We start from the raw sequence: 21089 nt of genomic DNA, 5'->3' as shown, positions 1-21089 counted from the left end.
ATCATGTTTTAAGTCACTTACTTATTGGGATTTGACTTGTCATACCCGCAATAGGTACCTACTTATATAGCTTAATGTAACCAAACGTTTGTACGTTTGCGAATGAAATGCAATGTCTGTGCGGAAAGAGAAGAGTTGTAGAATGTATATGATCCAATACATTCTATAGAACAACTCCTACACACACCTCTACAACTCCTCTTTCCACACATAGGTACTCCATGAACAATATGGACAAACATGAATGCGTGTGTGTTTTGTCCGTATAGGTAACTGATGGTTCTTAAATGTAACTGAAAAATTCCATTTCTGTCACTTTATAATACAAATAATACTTAAAACTTACCGTTATATTTATTCTGTGGATAGGTACAAGTGGCGGTATTGTACTCACTAATTTATATGAAAAGACTTCACCCATTTTATGTTCTCCTAAAATAAAATAATTTTAAAATGAAGCAGGACCTTACTAATACCTTACGTATATGTTGTTTTACATGTAGGTAGATATAAGCTAAGTTTAAGTAAAATCTTACTACCCCACCATATTCAAATATAGCCGCAACATAATGAAAAGTGACAAGAAGAACAAAACAATCCTTCATTCTTAAGTAAAATATTATCCAAACACACGAAAGGAGAGTTAGGACAACTAAATTAAAAATATTTTCATAAACGTGCCATCTTCAATCTGAAAGCACTACAAGTAAGTGGTGCCCGTAACAATCGATTTTATTCGGATTTAAGTTGATTAGTAATTATACAGTCACGTATACCTACAGCAGTAAAGTAGGTACCTAATGGGGTTGGCAAAGGATTGCAAGTGAAGTTCTTACATTCAGTTGAATGTAATTGAACACACGGCCGGCTAGGGGCACGTCCCGGCATTTCGATGTTTTTAAGCTGAACTATCAGAGGATAGTTTGATGGACAATAACTTAAGTAGATTTGTTCTAATTTAAATCAAATTGGGTAAACGTGTAGATGAAGGTATTATATTTCAGTCATTAATTTATGAGCAGGCTTGATCAAGGGGTTATGGAGCTAGAAGAGCGTGAAAGGTCAAAAAGCTATTTGTGAGGGGTCCTGTTATTCTGGCCATCTTATTTGCAAGAAAGTATGGTCGAGATTTGTATCAAATGAAAGTGCTCGGTTTACACATTTATAATATTGTTTTTTAAATTACGATATTAAATAATTGGCAAGATTTATTAAAACGAAATAAAATACCTAAACAAAATATAGGTAGGTATAGCTGGTTAACCAAATCTTGTCAGTAGAAAAAGGCGCGAATACAAATTTTCTATGAGATGATATCCCTTCGCGCCTACATTTTTTAGATTTGCCGCCTTTTTCTACTGACAAGATTTGCTTGACCCACTATATATTTGACATTTGACAAAAAAGATTACGGGTTACCACAGATCCAGTTTATTTTAATCTCTATGGGACGTGAATCTATCAGTTAAGGGCTCCACCTTGCAATAAACACACGCGATTTTCGATCCTTTGCCGACTAGGTAGGTGCATTCAATTCAATTTTTGAACCAATACAGCTAGGTTTCGGCACGAAAGGTGGGTGCGAGGCAGCCGTCCATGCCCTAAGGACCTACCTTTCACTCAATGATTGCGAAATTGTAGTCAAAATTGACGTTAAAAATGCTTTTAATTCGGTTAGTAGGGACACTTTGCTGACAGAAGTAAAGGACAAAATTCCAGAGCTATACAATTACCTATTTCTTTTGCTATTCAAACTCATCTAAATTAATGTACAAGTCACATGAATTATCTTCTGAGGTTGGCTGTCAGCAGGGTGACTCTCTCGGGCCAGCAATTTTTAGTTTGGCTATAAATCCAATTATTAAAAATTTAAAATCAAAATTCAATGTCTGGTATTTAGATGACGGAACTCTAGGAGGCGACGTGAATACTGTGCTCTCTGATTTGTCTTTTATTAAGAGTAGTTTCGAAAATATTGGTTTAGAACTGAATTTCAGCAAATGTGAACTCTTTATTCAAAAATCTTCTTGTTCTTTGGCAGACTTACAACCCAAATTTGACGATCTGGCTCCTGATATCAAATCAGTAGACAAGTATTGTCTTTGCCTCCTGGGATCTCCTATATTCGAAGAATCTTTTCCCGGTTATATTTCTAACTCTATAACTAAATTCAAAAGTCACACGAATCGCTTAATCGAAATTAGCCCTCATTATGCTCTTGTGATTCTTAAATTTTGTCTTTTTGTCCCTAAATTTACATATGTGCTCCGCTACTGTCCTTTTTGGAAACATCAAAATTTATTGTCGCCTTTAGATGATTTGATCAAAATTAGTTTAGAGACGATTCTAAACATTCAGCTAAGTGAGCCTTCCTGGTCTGAAGCATCCCTCCCTATTCGGTTTGGAGGTTTAGGAATTCGCAAAATTTCCAGTGTGGCTTCCCCAGCCTTTTTGGCGTCCACTCATAGCACGTCTGGTCTCATAGGAAATATTTCAAGGGCTTTGCCCACAAACTGAGATTGCGGGCTTTGAGGACGCCAAAAATGCTTTTAAAATTGCTTGCCCGGGAAAACAATTTCCAGACAACCCAAATTCACAAAGGAGTTGGGAGAATGTTTACTGTGATTTAACTTACAATATTCTCCTAAACAACTGTACAGGTCCAGACCGCGCGAGGCTTTTGGCGGTCGGAGCCCGGGAAGCGGGTTACTGGCTACATGCCCATCCTTCGCCTAATACTGGTACTTTCTTGGATCCGGCCTCCCTTAGACTGGCGACTGGTTTGCGACTCGGGGTTTCGGTGTGTACGCCACACATATGCTCTTGTGGCACGGACGTGGACCGACTGGGACACCATGGATTATCTTGTCAAAAAAGTGCCGGCCGTTTTTCAAGACATGCGTCGCTTAATGACATAATCCGTCGGTCTCTTGCCACCATCAATGTACCCGCTCTTCTTGAGCCGACTGGCATTATCAGAGATGATGGCAAGAGGCCCGATGGGATGTCCTTGGTTCCTTGGAGCTTGGGACGGATGTTGGTGTGGGATGCTACCTGCGTAGACACACTGGCACCGTCCCACCTCCAACGGACTAATGTAAAAGCGGGCGGAGCGGCGGAAAGAGCCGAAATTTTAAAACGTAATAAATATAAGAGCCTCGGTAGAGAGTATCATTTCGTTCCATTTGGAGTTGAAACTCTAGGTCCATGGGGTCCCAGCGCGCATAAGTTGTTTGCAGAAATCGCGAAGCGTCTGGTTGACGTAACTGGTGACCGAAGAGCTGGCGGCTTTCTCGCACAACGTATCAGCATTGCGATACAGCGGGGAAATTCCGCCAGCATCCTTGGTACAATGCTTCAAGGGCCTATTTTAGATTTTAGCTAGTTATTAATTTCGTTTATGTAGTACCACTGTATATATCTTGTATGTAAATAAATGTCTATTATATTTACATAGATTTGAACATTCAATTCAATTGATCTAACTTTTTGGCGAACCGCGAGTTCTCAGTTTGGGGCGAACTACTAGACTAGTTCTATGAGATTTGGCTTATAGGGCTTGCATCCAGGGCATTATAAAACAAAAATTTTACACAATTCTAGAGGGCCCTCCACACTCGTGCGCTAATTGCGGCGCGAAGCCGAGAACGTGAGTGTGGAGTCTAGTTCGCTAATCAGCGAAATCGACTCCACACTCGCGTTCGCGGCTTCGCGCCGCGTAGTCTGGAGCGGGCTCAAGGATTGACAGGGCAAGCTATGCTGGCGCCATCTGCTAAATCGTTCAGATAAAAAATAGTGTTCGCCAGGATAATCAATTCCATTAAACAGTACTGGGGAAATTAGAATCTAATCTAGGGACGGTGAGGTTCGAAATTGCATGGAGAAATTATAAATCCTTAACAATCATGATTTAATGTGACTGCTATAGTTATTAGACCCTCCATGGTAATAGCCACTCTTAACGGTCTTAACAATAATACTTCTATTGCCTGGTTTCTTTTTGCCTTACTATGGAGTGGCCAATTACTAATAGTCCCCCTATTATGAATTATACGAACATCGATCAATAAAAACAGTGTGAGCATATAAGATTTCCCTTTATTCGAATTTTTCACTTTTTACACAACACAAGACTGATTACGTACCTAATAATGTAAATGATGATTATTTTATACTCGAACAAGGTAAAAGGTTCGTTTACGGGTGTGATTTAAATTATAATTCACACAACATTGATAGCACAGCACGCAAAAGTGTGGAATAACATCCGTGAGATTTTGTTTCGGTCGTTCTTGAAACTCATTTTCATTTATCCTGGCAGGAAATCGGAGTCCTGATTTTAATGGCATAGAAAAACCGTTTGCAAAGAATCGTATCGGAAATAAAGGATATTTGATATGTAACTTCAAAATGTTTGTGTGTGGATCAAAAACGACGATGGGGTTACTGATAACAACTGGTCCCTCGGTCACGACGCTTAAATACGTGTAGCTGTTTTCAAGATCGGCGCGGTCATGCTAAAAATAAAATAAAAATATTTAAAATTACTCACTTTTAATAACTAGCTTTTGTTAACAACTTTGTCTATAGAAAAACTTGATATATAAAACTACCTAACCATAGTCCCGTACTATAGTATGAATTATCTCAGATGATTTTTTCGGGCTCGGGCCCTAATCTGTTACACAAAAGCCTTTGTTTCTTTTAAGAGCGGTCTTCAGCGTCGTTTAAAAAGCAACAATCGTGATAAAATTAAGATTCAAATTTATGTGACAGCTGTAAGGTATTTGTAATATGGGCCTTGTTGCCTGATTTCAATTTTTAATTAATTAATTAAAGGTTCTCGGCACTATATATTTTGGCATTACTTACTGTAACATTCACCGTAAGTTGAGAATGGAATGCTGGTATTTTACCATGGTATCTTAATGACTCAACCTCTCCCATTTTATGAGAACCTAAAATAAAGAAAATAGCATCTTCGAATACTTACAAGTTGTATGTTTACCTGCGCTTACAATTTACAAATAACTATCAGAATTATCTACACATGAAATAAGTAATAAAGTACATTTTGAAATCCTACCGTATTCAAAATAGGAATCTGCAGGATTAACACTTATAATTATAACAAACAGCAAAATCATGTAAAAGGCTACCCCTTTCATTGTCGATACGGTATTAAGTACCTATACGCAGAGCATATAATTATACGACGTGCTAAATCTTGTCAAAATTGACAGAAGGTTCTAGTTTTTATATGTGATAACGGCGGCTATCTGCTGCTAGATACTTTTGCCGATAGGACGTCTGCAGACCATCTTAATCGATTATAGGTATATCGATACTAGTCAATTAAAAACGTATATCCTTGTGCTGATTAGCATCAGCCAATGTGACGAAATGATTACGATTAGGTATATAGTTCCAAATTAGGTAACATAAAACAACCCAACTGGCAACTACATATAGTCCAAAACTAACCTAAAATAAGTAGGTTATTTTAGGTAGGCAGCGTGTATATGAATTGAAAATAACTAGGCAGGTTCTCAATTTCTCTATTTCATAAAACTTTACAAGTTCAATTAAGTATTTACTTTATATTTTATTCCTTTCTTACAAATACATTACTTACCTAGTCATACAGAAATACAGAAAATAAGTGGTGGGGGGAACTGTCAGAACGGGATAGACTGTTTTTGTGTTCACCAGTTGGCGCCACTGTAGATGTAAATCAATACGTTCGAAATTAAACTATCGTGAGACATATTTCAAAATATTTAGATCAGTACGGTTTCACTTACTATTATACACGACGACACGACACGACGCACGACACACAAGTACAGCCGCTGCGGACACATCATGCCTGAGGAAGGATTCCCGATGAATCCGAAACATGTCGCCAAAAGCGACTATAAAATAATAGTGAGTGAAACCGTACTGATCTAAATATTTTTTTATCAATACGTTCTAATATATGTATATACATATATTTTAGTTGCATTTTATTTAATTTCTAGTATTTTTGTGTACATAGGATACACGTGTGTCCTTTGGTCACACTTCATTTGTTAACCGTAATTGTGAAAACAAAGTCAATTTATACTATTACATATACCCATAAAAACCTACAATCATTCATTTCATGGTTTCGTTCGGAATAGAATTAGGCATGAAGTGTGCCAATCGATTTTAACTTCATTTCATGAATGCCTGAATGTAAATTACAAAACCCGACCAAGAGCATGTCGGGCCATGCTCAATTGCTCAGTGTAGGGTTCCGTACTTGTTACCCTTCCGACACCATAAGGCCACTAGTATGGTACAGTCAAGTGTAAAAATATGGGTGCACACATCATACTCAAAAATATGTCCCATAGCTGTTATGTCAGCGAATTAAAAACTATGGGACATACTTAATTAATTTTTAACAAGCAGAAACGTCTGCGATCGATGCTATTAAGCTTAGAATAAATTTCAATGTGGAAAAATTACTGCCTTGGGTGAGACTTGAAAGGATTCAATTGGGAAGATTTGCTGACTATGGGTGAGGTCTTGGTGGCTCAGTTGGCAGAGCGCTGGAGTATCGATCTAGAGGCCGTGAGTTCAAGTCTCACCCAAGGCAGTAATTTTTCCACTTTTAAATTCATGGGTAAGTTATATGCACCCGTTACACTTGACTGTACATGAATTTGCAGCTGACAAGTTGGTGCACATTTTGCGTGTTCGGAGTAGTAGGACCAAATTCTAGTTCATTGTGTGAATACTACTGAAAAAACGCGTCGTAATCGATTGCGGATCGATTATGAGTTAATTAAAAACCGTCATTGGCAATTGGCAGCCAAGAACCATTACTTACGAATTAAAAATAAATTAAGTAGATCCTTATTTTCGTGGAAAAAATACATTACAAATACATTTTGTATACAAACCACTTCGAGCCTATCACAACAGCTGCCCTAATAAAATCTTGCAGCTTGCAAGAGCCAACAGGCCGATTCGAACGTACACTGACGATGACGTCTAAACGTAAATTCAGTTATCGTACATTTCCATTACATTTCGCTCGTACTTGTCCGTCATTTGTTGTACATAACAAAATGAATTCATTAAGAATTCAGATATCATTCTAATATCAGTGTAGGTACGTTCGATTTGGGCTGCAATTGTTGTGTGTTTATTCATTCTCGGAGGTTGACTAACAATGTGCTAAGATCTTTGTTTTGATACGACTTTAAAAGGAAAGGGGTCGGCCGCTTCTTCATTCAAGCGTAGTCCCCATTTTCCTCTGTGGATATTGACATTATGGAAAATATTTTTACATAATTTGATGTATATTAACCATGGCTATGCCCCTACGTTTGACTTTTTTCGATTATTTGATTAATTTAAAATCTAGGAGCGAAGGACAGATTTCATATAAGTAGTATGAATCTTCTCAAATGATTTTTACGTCTAAAGGCTGGCGTCCACTAGACTCGCGCTAAACATATAATACATACCTACAAAAAATATACAATATTCAAATAAGATTACTAAAAACCATTGTTCCTTTAAAAATAAAACTTCAATATAAAAATAATTATCATAAATTGTTTAAATACTGTAGAATATTTAGTGTATATGATAAAGCAAAACTTGCTGTGATCTTAGAATATAAACACTTGTTGGGGCAGCTGGACAGGTATAAGAGACCATCCCACCTCCGGACCTTAACCTATGAACCATACTTTAATATACCTACCTAGAATCCTGAATAGCTTACCCAAACAAGTAGTACAAATGTTAGAAAAACATCCTGATAAAGCAAAGAATACACTTAAGAAAGCACTGATTAACACTAACTAATGTAAGTTAAAACTAACATAAAATAACATGTAAGCACTAACTAACTAAAACAAATAACACATATAAATAAGGCTAAGCTTAGTTAAAATAATCTCAAAATATAGAGATTGTAACTGAGTAAAGACGAATGTTTACCTCTTATGTAATAAACAGTTTAATATGTAATAAACGTCCATTGACGGGCGCGCCGAGGCTCATCGCCAATGGACGCAGTTGCATTAGAAAATATAGGAGGCGAATTATTGCGATTCGATTCGATTCGCCTCGGCGAGTCTAATGGACGCCAGCCTTAAAACCCTAATCTGTTAAACAAAATCCATTGTTTCTTTTATGGGAGCGGTCGGCCATTGTGTCTGAGCGTGTGTCATTGTGCCTGATCGCGTGTCATTGGCCGACCGCTCACAGAAAAGGAACAATGGCTTTTGTTTAACAGATTATTAGGGTCTTAGGCGTAACAATCATTTGAGAAGATTCATTCTCAGGGCAGCGAATGACCGTTAGTTGTGGAGATCAACTGGGGCCTTGAGCCTTTGTCCAGCAGTGGACATCTTTCGGCTGAGATGATGATGATGATGATGATGATGATACAAAATCATATAATTCATAATCAAAATTGTTTGATTATGAATTATATGATTTTGTATCATCATCATCATCATGATGATGATGATACAAAATCATATAATTCATAATCAAAATTGTTTGATTATGAATTATATGATTTTGTATCATCATCATCATCATCATCATCATCTCAGCCGAAAGATGTCCACTGCTGGACAAAGGCTCAAGGCCCCAGTTGATCTCCACAACTAACGGTCATTCGCTGCCCTCAAGCAACGGTTTCCCGCGACTTTAACCAGATCGTCGGTCCATCTAGTCTGGGGCCTTTTGATTTCGTATACCAAACTGTAATTGCGTATTTTTCATGTATGGGCTCACAACTCAACTATTATAATATTCATAAGCAAACGCTGTAGCTACGCTATAATGAATTTGACCAATCACGTGGCGCCGCGGTCCAGTGGAAAAGACACCAACGCGCGACTATAGGGAATATTACGCGAAACTCTGCGCAGGGGGCGCCACTACCACAATCTGAGGGTCTATCACAAAACAAGAAAATCGAAATTTCGTTATCTAACATCTCTGTCACTTCCATATTCGAGCGATAAAGAGGCAGATAGCGAAATTTCGGATTCGCGTTTTCTGGTAGGTTCTCTGCAAACAAACCGCCTTGATGCATCAATGTCATATTTTATTATCTCTGAAAACTTGTCAAAAAACTGTTAAAGGCACAGTATGTATAAGTCACTCGATGGTTTACTAAACGGGCTAATACCCTCTACTATTTCATTAGTAATATTCATGCACGCGTTGATGTCTTTTGTACTACTGAGATACTTGCCTAATTTTCTTTAGTTAAGAGAGGAAAGTTGGTTTTTCTTGCGAGTTTTTATTATGAGTCCCGAGAGCGAAGCTTAGCGAGGGACTCAAAAACACGAGATGTAAAATAACTTTGCTCTCGTGTTGCACACATAATTTTTCACCTCAGTAGTGAGAACATATTAAAGGTTAAAATGTATGTGTTCATGGCCTTCACTTAATTAAAAAGCTACTTTGTTTCACTCCCTGGAGTGAGGAAAGTCGCACTTTCCTCACTCCAGGGAGTGATGAAAGTAGGCTTGTTCGAGCTGCTGAGGTGAAAAAGTATTATTTTAAATGACTCGTAGAAAGAATGTATACAATAGTAATAAAATTAAATAATTTAAAAATATGATATCCGCGCTTCCGGGCACGCACTTCCATCTCGCTCACGCTAACGCTCAGTGAGAGTGAGAGAAGAACACGAACTTACTGCACCTTAACAAATTATTACAAGTTCCGGCTTCGCGTTTCAATAATATTTAGGTAACCTAAATATTGGGCAAAAACTTGTGCGTGCAAAAGCAAAGGGTCTCCTGTCGGTAGTGATCACGATCCTGCCCTATAAGCCCATGGCCCCGGGTTTTAATCCTGATAAGGTTATTTATAAAGGTTATGCGCATACATTTGTTCCTGAGTCATGGATATTTTATAAGTATTGAAGTATTTTTTAAAGTACCAACAACACAAACCATATTACTGTGGGCCTTGGTCGATTTGCTTTCCAAAAGGTTAGCAGAGGTCACCGATGACCGCAGAGCTGGCAGGTTCCTCGCTCAAACAATTAGTCTTGCAATGCTGCCAGCATCTACGGCACCATGCCGCAGAGGTATATTTTTTTGTATTTTATTTTAAAATAATGTATTATTTATTTTTAGATTTATAGTTTATTCTTTAAATATGATAATTAAAATTAGGCATGTCTTAAAATATTTATTTATTATATTTACAATTCTCCATAAATAACGAGGTCCCCGCCAGTAATAACATTTACTAATCTATGGTCTGCGCCATTTTGCAAGACATCCTTGGGCGGGGTTCTTTCGCATGGGCGACATGGCACAGCTTTAGCGATCACTATGTAATCACTCGCGGTTAGTTGAGGAAACTTGTATTTGATGGCGACCCACGGCCTGTTATATGACACACTTGGTTTTGCTAATCCGTATACGATTACTTTGACACCTGTGATCAACATATTCTCCTTTTCCTAGAAAAACAAAAGAATTACAAAAATTAAGAAGAAAGGCGACGACCGCGTTTGCACACAATCGTAATCCCCAGATTTTACATTTTTTGATTAAAAAAAAAAAAAATTAAACTGTTTATTACATAAGAGGTAAACATTCGTCTTTACTCAGTTACAATCTCTATATTTTGAGATTATTTTAACTAAGCTTAGCCTTATTTATATGTGTTATTTGTTTTAGTTAGTTAGTGCTTACATGTTATTTTATGTTAGTTTTAACTTACATTAGTTAGTGTTAATCAGTGCTTTCTTAAGTGTATTCTTTGCTTTATCAGGATGTTTTTCTAACATTTGTACTACTTGTTTGGGTAAGCTATTCAGGATTCTAGGTAGGTATATTAAAGTATGGTTCATTGGTTAAGGTCCGGAGGTGGGATGGTCTCTTATACCTGTCCAGCTGCCCCAACAAGTGTTTATATTCTAAGATCACAGCAAGTTTTGCTTTATCATATACACTAAATATTCTACAGTATTTAAACAATTTATGATAATTATTTTTATATTGAAGTTTTATTTTTAAAGGAACAATGGTTTTTAGTAATCTTATTTGAATATTGTATATTTTTTGTAGGTATGTATTATATGTTCTCCCATAACTAGAGATACCATAGTTAATTACAGAGTCTGCAAGTGCCATGTATAATAAGCGTAGTATAGAGTATGGCAGATTATTAGGAGCGTAAACTAAATGTCATTCATTACTTAATGCCTAGGCCGGATTAAGTCCGCGCGCCAATTCCGTGCATTCGGAGGTCGAGGAAGTGGGAGGGTGAGCGCCGCGCCCGTACGTCGCATCACACCCCTCACTCGCACGGAACCAGTGTTGGCAACGATAAGAATGCAAGTTTATCGTTTATCTAATTTCAATCATAGAGTTTACTGTTACGCACCACCTGCACATTCGTACTATTGACATAACCGTCGCACTGTGGGACGAAATTCGGCTCTCATTGACATAGAAACTGAAATCGTTATTTTTATGTTTTTTTTTCAAATAGGTTTCGCCCAACATTATAATGGTAACTTATGAATTTTAGACGATTGTGAATAAAAACTGTTATGTATGTATGTATGTATGTATAAACTCTTTATTGTACAAAGACATAGAACACAAATATGGCACAGAAATAGGCAGTACAAAGGCGAACTTATCCCTTTAAGGGATTTCTTCCAGTTAACCTTTGAGTAGATGAGAATTGATGAAGAACGGTAGACAAATATAGCACTGCGTACTACTAGACTAGAGGAAAGTCAATAAATTTATAAAAGAGGGCGAAAATAAATAAAATAAGATAAAAATCGATATGATTTTTTTTTTCAAAAGAATGTATAGAGCAGGATCAAGAAATCATTATTACTCAAAAACCGCAAAACGAACCGTAATATCCTCGCAGATGGTAATACAATGAATTATTTTGTGGCATACCACATATATCCGTCACGGGTGCGGTTTTTTTAAATCATTAATTGTTACTATGGAAAAAACACAAAAATCAAAATCAACATTTTAAGGATTTTTTTATGAAATGGGTTTTGCCCAGTATGTTTATGCTAAGTTATAAGTTTTAGACGATTTGAGTTGAAAATAGTACTAGTTATGATTTAAAAAAAAAGGAAGGAACCGGAACAAAAAATCAAAATATCTCAAGACGCGCAACAAATACGGTAATATCCTCGCAGATGGTTATGCTACGAATTATTTGCGATTTTTTGGCATACTACGTATATCCGTGACAGGTGCGTTTTTTAAAAATCATTTATTGTTTGTACAACAAACATTTTTAATGTGTTTATCTTCGGTTTTTTTGTTTTGTCTAATATCTTTTGTCGGCTCCTTATCGGTGTGAGAAAGTGTATTTATTTTAATTTTAACAAAAGCATACCAAGTAGTTAATCTTTATTTTCATAATTATGTACCCTATTTAACTTGCGCGCGGCGGCATTACAAGTTGCATATTATCGATAACGTAATATCGACAAAATGACACCACTCGGTCATGACGCCCAACATAACACTCCTAACATTCCTCATCCGTGCACGTAATTCGCGCGCGGACATATGTAGTGTAACCTAACAATAACCCATATGTGGGTAGCGAGGTGTTATTTGTCTCAGAATAAATGGTGCGCGTTGAATACGTCTCTTATTTGTCATATTTGACATCCAAAACACATGGCGCTGTACTGCACCATTTGTTTTGCGGCCACTGAATTGTCAAAGACTTCCGGTTCGAGCGCCATCTTGATAGTTAGCATCGTGATTAATTACTTTGTTTTTTGCTCATTAATATTGTTTAAAGTGTAATATCGATAGCTTATTATACAGTAAACTAATGTGGTAGTGTGCAGTGAATGGAGAATTAATTTTGAAGCGCGTTTAACCACCATCTTGGAGTCAACGGCCGGTAGTCCACGTGCTTCTTGTAAAGTCTAGCTATCGATTTACAAGAGCTAACAAATCACCGTACACTGTCTTGTACAACCGTACAATTTTTGTCGTTTTTGAACCTCTTAATACCTTGATACTGGCGAAATAGTCCCACTGGGCTGAAGCCATAATTTTAAAAGAAGAAGAAGAAGAATTGTCAAACGTCAAATTATGACAGTCAGAGTTACCGCAAAATGTATGGATATGCATGGAGCTGTACGGAGCGAAGTCACTTTGCACCAATAGCCTTGAATAATTCGATTAGCCTTAAGAAATTTGTGAAAATATGAATATATCAAGAATCGATTAGGTTTTGTTTTTTTGAAATGTTGCGGAGACGTTAATCAATGGAGACAACCAGAAAGCAGGAAAACACGAGATTAAAATGAGAAAAAAAGAAACTAGGAACATACAGCGTTCTTACATAAAGACAGAAACCTATCTTTTATTATATTGCAAAAAAGGTACAAATATCTCAAATCTATGCACAAATAGTGAAATGAAGTTAGATTAAGAGCTAGCAAGAGCTTATCTGCTCCCAAAATAGTGATGCTAAATGAAATTTGTATGCAAAATGTAGGATATAAAAACGTTTGATCATTTTTAACGTATTTGAGCGTGTTAAATGTTAGACGATGGATTCTATAGAAATGCAAACTTCAAACAACAACACAGAGTAAAAACTTTGTCTTACATGAGTTGCTAATACATTCCAGAAGATTGCAAAATAAAATAATGCTAAGTACCGTAAAATGGAGTGAGTAGGGTTCGCGGGGAGAGTTGGGTTATGAATGGGGAGAGAAGGGATGAAAGGGGGGTGAGATGGGATTTTAAGGTTACTGCTACAAAAATAATGTATTCCAATTTAAAATGGAGCTATAGTATAGTAATACTCAAAATAAATAATTAAACGATCCAACGATGTTCCAAAAACACCTTTGTATGAAATCCCATCTCACCCCAATTACGAGGGACTACGGGGTGAGGTGGGATTTCCCTACCCAAAATAAAATAAAAACTAAAATACAAACGTCTGGAACACTTATTATCCACCACCATTTTTGCATATGTAGAAATAAAATATTACCGAGGTTTGAATGTTAGTTTAGTCCCTGCTCACCTCATTTTACGGTATCCCCATTATTTATTGGTTCAGCAAGCTACTTGTGATTGTATCCAGCGTCGCCGTTAATTGATTCGCATAAGGGACATTGACCATAGAAATATATACAAGAAACATTTTGTGGAAATGACTGAAACCTATTTTAAAGAAGTCGCAGTTCACAGTTACTATTTTGGTAGCATTCATCGTATTGGCAGATTAACACGATAGACATGCTGAAAATGCCAAAAGGGTAATTTTGGCGGATGGTTCTAGATTAAAGCGGATGGCAATGGACTGGGTCCATTTCAAGGAGTATATGATAAAGACACCTGTTAAAGTTCAACTAATCCGCAAATAACCCTGGCTTGGACTACTTAAACATACGGTAATCATGTCGAGCAAAGTGCCAGTGTCCTGGTCATCAAAAAGTCTGTGACATGTCAAATCCTGAGGCTGAAATGAAATTCTAATATATCAGCATGATACACTATAATATTTTGAACTATATTCAATATATATTTCGCTCCAGTAGACCTTTGTTTTCTATTTGTTTGTAATTTCATGTGCCCAAATTTTGGCGAGTTTTCAAGCTTTATTCGGAGCGTCTGCTACTTACAGGAACACGGGCGTAGTTATAATGGAACGCAAATCCGGAAATGCTCCCCTTTTTTTTGTAATATTCTTCTCCTATTGAATAATTGCCTGAAACATTATTATCTTTATTTTTTATATTTTTTTTTGAGCCAGTTTGGAGTGTCAATATAAAATGTAGATCTAATTAGAAATAAAAAAAACACTAGATCTATGTTATAGTTTGGATTGACATATTATAGGGACAAAAATGTTGCATATCAGTATATTCTTATATCTTTCAGTATTACATACCAGGGCTATAACCGCGAAAATCGAATTTCGCAAATTGCGGGCATTTTTCCCTGTCACTATAATTACACCTTCATTAGAGTAAAAGAGAAAGATCCCCGCAATTTCCGAATTTCGGTTTTCGCGGTAGCCCCTCAGTAACCTTTTATGCATTTTTATGCGAAAAAACTTTAATCTCGATGGGTACCTCAAGAGTTGCAGAAATAACACTGAGGACTTGAGGATTTAGAAATCGCCATACAATAAGGGCTTTGGGAGAGTGAGCCGTGTTCGCTAAAATATGTACGCGTGATGGTAATTATTTTAATAAATATAAAGTGTGGGCCTTAATTCAGCAGTTTTCTCAATTTTAAAAACTTTCAGTTTGCCCCGTGTATATGCACACTAGTTTACATATCTAATATTATTTATTCAGTCATGCGGCATGTGTTGTACCATGTAGTCTGCTGCAGAGAAAGGTGACCCCCCCCCCCCCTGCATAAAAAATTGTTTGCAGGGGGGGGTCACCTCTCTCTGCAGCTGACTGTACCTAATAGCAATTTCTGAAGTCTTGTTTTAAAAATATTTTTACTCGGTACTACATTCGTCTTCAACACATAGGCTACCAGGGCGCGTAGCCAACGTGCCAATCGTTAACGCTCCGTCGCGTATCGTAATCATCTTTATCTATCACTCTTCCCTCTTCCCACTAGTGCAACAGTGACAGTTGCGTTTCGTTCGCTACGAAGCGTTAACAATTGCACGTTGGCTACGCACCCTGATCTTTGTTATAGACTGCTGATTGCTGGTAGGTAGGTCTGTACCTACCAGCAATCAGCATGTCTGACTTACCAAATTCATAATAGTAACTATATGCTTTTGTAACTGCAACTACTGTTATTAATAGGCACAAAGTTATTATTAAGTTTCCGGCAGCCATTCTAAAAACCACAAAAATAAGTAAGTAGTAAAAAGTGCATCCACACCGCAATAAAATTAAGAGGAAAGAATAGCTAATGACAATAGGCACTTTTTTCATACAATTTCCATTTCGGGAGAAAACGTTTTCCACTAACTAAATCTTAACAAATCACTTTGATTTTGATGTCGATCGCTTTAGCATAATATATGTGGTATTTTCTATAAAAAGGGACCTTATTGTCGATGGCGCTCACGCCATTATAAACAATGCTCCGATATAAATACAATGCCGCGCGACGCTGCGCGGCGTAAGCGCCATCGACAATAAACTCCCTTTTCCTTTTCATAGAAAATGCCCCATATTATAGGTTTCGCTTTCAATTTTGTTTTTTTTTTTGTTTTGCTAATTTATAAAAAAAAACAAAACGTATAAACCTAATTTTTCATTATGTCAATAACATACTAAAAAATCATGGAGAATGGAAAATGTTTAGAAGTGGAAAAACGTTTTCTCTTTTTGTATGGTCGAGCATGAGCTATACTTCCCTTTTGACTTTTGTGGAGCATCATTATGCAACACGGTAACATTAGACAAATATTATCTAAGTATGTAACTTTTGTGGAGCTGTAGAAAGTTACTTTTATTTTAGTATTAATTTTAATTTATTTGTAGTTTTAGTTTATTTAATAAGTTAGTTTATAATTTATGCTATTTAAGTTCATTCACAATAAAATTATAAGTCCATAAAAAAAAGTTATAATACATAAACATTATCGTAAATGTACCGACCAAGTTCCACTAGGGTAAAGTGGTTTGCAACAACCACGCAACAACACTAATTTGAGAAACCGTAGGGTAATTCCAGACAAATTTTAATTAACAATCGCCAAATGTTTTAATAATACTTTCAGCGTTCCGCATTTATTACATAAAAACCTAACAGCAACGGTACCTAAACGGTACCTACCGGTACCATAAGTTAAGTACCTTAGTTCCGTGTAGTTAAGTAACTAAGTACAGTTAGTTTCTTAGTTCCATGCAGCCCAACTAACGGTGCCAATGGAATCCTTTATATGCCTCTACGCTCTCCGCAGTCCGTCCCCGCCCCTATGTCCGCCCGACTATCGGTCATCGCGGTTATATATCTCATGACTCATAATTCTTAAAAAATCTGTTGGTGGACAGTCTAGAAATATGGTTAAAATATTTACTTGAAATTTTTACAGTGTCTGGCAAAAAAGAGTATAAATTAAAAAGTGGCAACATTGTAGTGTCCTCCCGTTTTTCTTAGATTGCTTTGAAAGGGACGACACTAGTGTTGCCACTTTTTAATTACTACTCTTTTTTGTCAGACTGTACGTATATTTTGTGGCTGAAACAATAATTAAATTTAAATTGCAAATTTTAATGTGATTTTTTTTTGCCTCTTTCATACAAGAAAGAACATCGCTGTAAAGGGAATTTACTACAATTGGACGAAAACTGATCTTCGTTTCATGTTTATTGCCCTACAGGTAACAAGGAAGTTGGTAAACAAATTTACACAAAAGATTTATATTGACCGGGATATAGACCGTGATTACCTTTTGTATTATTTGTGAGCTCCCGATATTTCGACGCAGTTACATGCATCATATTCACGGGTGACTGAAGATAGCGGGTGGGTGTCAAAGTTGTGTAGACAGCGCTCTGTCTACCCTCATTCTTGCGCGTCGGCTGCGTTCACTTTCAACGTTACCAACGGTCGCATTCACACTTGTTGGTCCGGTCGCGTTCACACTCGTTGGTCTGTCCAAACACACTACACTCACGGTGTCACTACGCGTGTTTGATTCGGATATCACTGGTTTTTTACACAAACAAAAAAACCGTGAATCATTCAAAACTCTAATTACACAAAAGATGGTCGAATTCATTTATTTGATCATAACAATTATGTTACCATACCCGTAAGTCCTTTCTTAACATTACGTAAGAAATATACGAAAATTGTAGACACAGTAGTTTCGGAGATAAAGGGGGAATGGTCATTTATTGCCTATTTTCTTTAATAACTTCTAAACTGTTTATCCTAATATTATAAAAAAATATATTTAAGATTCTCACAATTAGCTCTTTCATTCGATATGTAACAGAGTATAGTTAGAAAAACTCTATTTTTTAATTTTCTCATTTACCCCCCAAAAGTAGCCCCCAATGATTTTAAAATTTATTTGTTTACGTTACATATCCGTCTTTGGGTCACAAGCTTACATATCTCTACCAAATTTCAACTTAATTGGTCCGGTAGTTTCGAAGAAAATAGGCTGTGACAGACGGACAGACAGACGCACGAGTGATCCTATTAGGGTTCCGTTTTTTCCTAAGGCACGGAACCCTAAAAATAAAAAATGCTTTGTAATGTTCTATTTGAGCTCTTTCAAATGATATCCCACTTGACCTGGTAAATAGAGTTTTAAATTTTGCCCCCTCTTTAAATTGGGTATTTTCCATAATATTATAAAAATATTTTTTTTAAATACATTTTCAAGATAACTATTCCAAATTTCAATTCGATAGCTTAAGGCTTAAGTAGTTCTCGAGATATTTAGCAATGTGACAGACAGACGGACGGACGGACGGACAGACAGTCGCACCATAAGGGTTCCTTTTGTACCTTTTGGTACGGAACCCTAAAAATCGACACACCTTAGGTTAATACAATAATGGTTTCTTTAGTAGTTGTAAATTTTGTAGTTATAAATTACTAGTCATGAAAACTTAGTGAAAAAATTTAAGAAATTTCTTTTATTGGCACGTAACCATAATTGTAATAATCTAGGTAGGTAGATGGCAGACGAATTAAAGATTGACAGGTTAAAAAAATATCAGACAATAATTAATACCTAAAGTCCGTTTTTAGGGTTCCGTACCCAAAGGGTAAAAACGGGACCCTATTACTAAGACTCCGCTGTCCGTCTGTCTGTCACCAGGCTGTATCTCATAAACCGTGATAGCTAGACAGTTGACATTTTCACAGATGATATATTTCTGTTGCCGCTATAACAACAAATACTAAAAAGTACGGAACCCTTAGTGCGCGAGTCCGACTCGCACTTGGCCGGTTTTATTTTATTCTGTAGACTGAAATGTCATTTCATGTGTTGCTAGTTTTTTACGTCTTATATTTATATTTATAAGACGTAAAAAACTAGCAACACATGAAATGTCATTTTAGTCTACGGAATAAAAAAATAGACTATACATGCTAAGGTATAGCACCTAACCTAGAAATCTCTGGAACAGTCCTGAAATTTACGAGTAGGATACTAAAATTACACAATTAGAAGAAACTACTACTTATGACAGTTTTGGGTCACATTTATTAATACTTAGGTCAGTTTTATTGGAGCTGTCTTCTGAGATCCGGAGGCATCAGCTTTTAAAACTTATCTTCTGAGGTCACTCCAGAGAAAGATTCTTAATCAGAGACAGCCTGCCTGGTCTTTCCAGAGAAATCCGCCATGGTCTTCCCGGAGACAGCCCTCTTGACCTTTATGGAGCTCTTGGTGTCCTCTGTTGATTTTCCGGAGACAACCCCCTTGCTCTTACCGGATAAGTTCTCTGCGGTTTCTCCAGAGACAGGCTTAGACATACCGGAGGAATTCTCTGAAGTTTCTCCGGAGACAGGGCCCTTAATCTTGTTAGAGGAATTATCTGTAGTCCCTTTGATCGTCACCTCCTTGGTCTTTTTATATGAATTTTTTGAGGATTTTTCATAAATCATCCCCCTGATCATTCTTATGATCAAGTCCTCAGTGTTGTCGTAGGTAATTTCCTCGCTACTTTCATAAGACATCTCTTCAGATATTTTCTCGGAGAATTCATCGGTATTATCAAAAATGAATTCTTTGACATTTATTTTCATCGGAATACGTTTTAAAGTACCTAAAATAAAACCGAAATCATTTATTAATTGCCAAAATAAAAAAAAACTTGAATGAGATTTTACATTTTAAATCTAAACAGTGCATATATTTTCTAAAATTTAAATGGGGTGCAAATCGACCTTGTCATTAATACAAAGCAATAACTTACCAGCACTAGCTATATTTACTGCGATTAGCAGACATAAGAATAATCCTAACAAATATTTAGCAATCATTGTGGCTAATTTTGTATTATTATGGCAAATACTAGCATTATAACCATGCTTTTATACTTTAATTATGTCACGCATCTGTCCGAATGATATATTTTTATTTATTTTTCTTAAGTATATGAAAATTAAGTCCCATGTTTAATTTAGCATGAAGTAGATAATATTGATAAGCAGAATCGTAAAACGAATGTATTCCTAATGCAAATTATGGGTACCTACCGTAACCGTTTTTTTTTAAATACGGATAAGGCGCGGTGTATAGATTAGGTATATAGGAATAATCGATGTATGGTTTCGTAGCCTATATATAGTTGGTCAAGCAAATCTTGTCAGTAGAAAAAGGCGCTAAATTCAAATTTTCTATGGGACGATATCCCGTCGCGCCTGCATTTTTTAAATTTACCGCCTTTTTCCAAAGACAAGATTTGCTTGACCAACTATATATCTATATATATTATATATATTATTAATGAGAAAAGCGGGAGGTCAACAAACTTTTTTAAAAAGAATATAAAAATTAAAAGCCAATCCCAAAATAAAATTGTACAGTCACCAAAGGAAGTAGCTAATGTTTTTAATGATTATTTTGCTAACGTCTATGAGTCTAAATCGGTAAATTCTAATAATAATCCAACTATGAATGCTGCACAAAAATACAAGGATTTCGCACCGGTAGAAAAATCTATGTTTCTGCGTCCTGTCAGTGAGCAGGAAGTCTTCAAAATTATTAAGGGGTTTAAAACTAAACATAGCTCGGGAATTGATGAAATCCCAGTCACTTTATTAAAAATCTGTAATATGGAACTGACACCGCCAATCACTATGCTAATAAATCAATCTTTCGCTGAGGGAACGTTCCCAGATGACCTTAAAATAGCTGTAGTCAAACCGTTGTTTAAGAAAGGCGATGATACAGACCCTTGTAACTACCGACCTATTGCTTTATTATCATCTTTGTCGAAAATTTACGAAAAAGCCATGTGTGATAGGTTGTACAATTTTTTAGAAACCAACAATGTGCTTCATGCAAATCAGTATGGATTTAGAAAAGACCGATCTACAGCACTTGCTGTGACTAACTACATACAGAATGCTATCACAATATTA

At 36.4% G+C, this 21089-nt stretch overlaps 1 protein-coding gene and 1 long non-coding RNA gene across 2 annotated transcripts; both read right to left on the bottom strand.

Moving 5' to 3' along the window:
- Nucleotides 1–4220: 4220 nt before the first annotated feature.
- On the bottom strand, nt 4221–5182 carry LOC134748427 (uncharacterized). Its single transcript, XR_010128410.1, has 3 exons — nt 5087–5182; nt 4873–4958; nt 4221–4517 (listed from the first exon to the last, which is right to left on the bottom strand). It is a non-coding gene; the product is annotated as an uncharacterized LOC134748427 (long non-coding RNA).
- A 14119-nt stretch (nt 5183–19301) lies between these two features.
- LOC134748534 (uncharacterized) lies at nt 19302–20067 on the bottom strand. The gene is made up of 2 exons (XM_063683325.1): nt 19919–20067; nt 19302–19768 (listed from the first exon to the last, which is right to left on the bottom strand). Exons 1-2 carry the CDS (start codon nt 19983–19985, stop codon nt 19302–19304), a joined length of 534 nt encoding a protein of 177 aa, XP_063539395.1. The 5' UTR covers nt 19986–20067.
- Nucleotides 20068–21089: the final 1022 nt, after the last annotated feature.

Source organism: Cydia strobilella, chromosome 16 (genome assembly GCF_947568885.1).
Source record: "Cydia strobilella chromosome 16, ilCydStro3.1, whole genome shotgun sequence".
Classification (NCBI taxonomy): Eukaryota; Metazoa; Arthropoda; class Insecta; order Lepidoptera; family Tortricidae; genus Cydia; species Cydia strobilella.
This window is presented reverse-complemented; position numbering and strand designations above follow the sequence as displayed.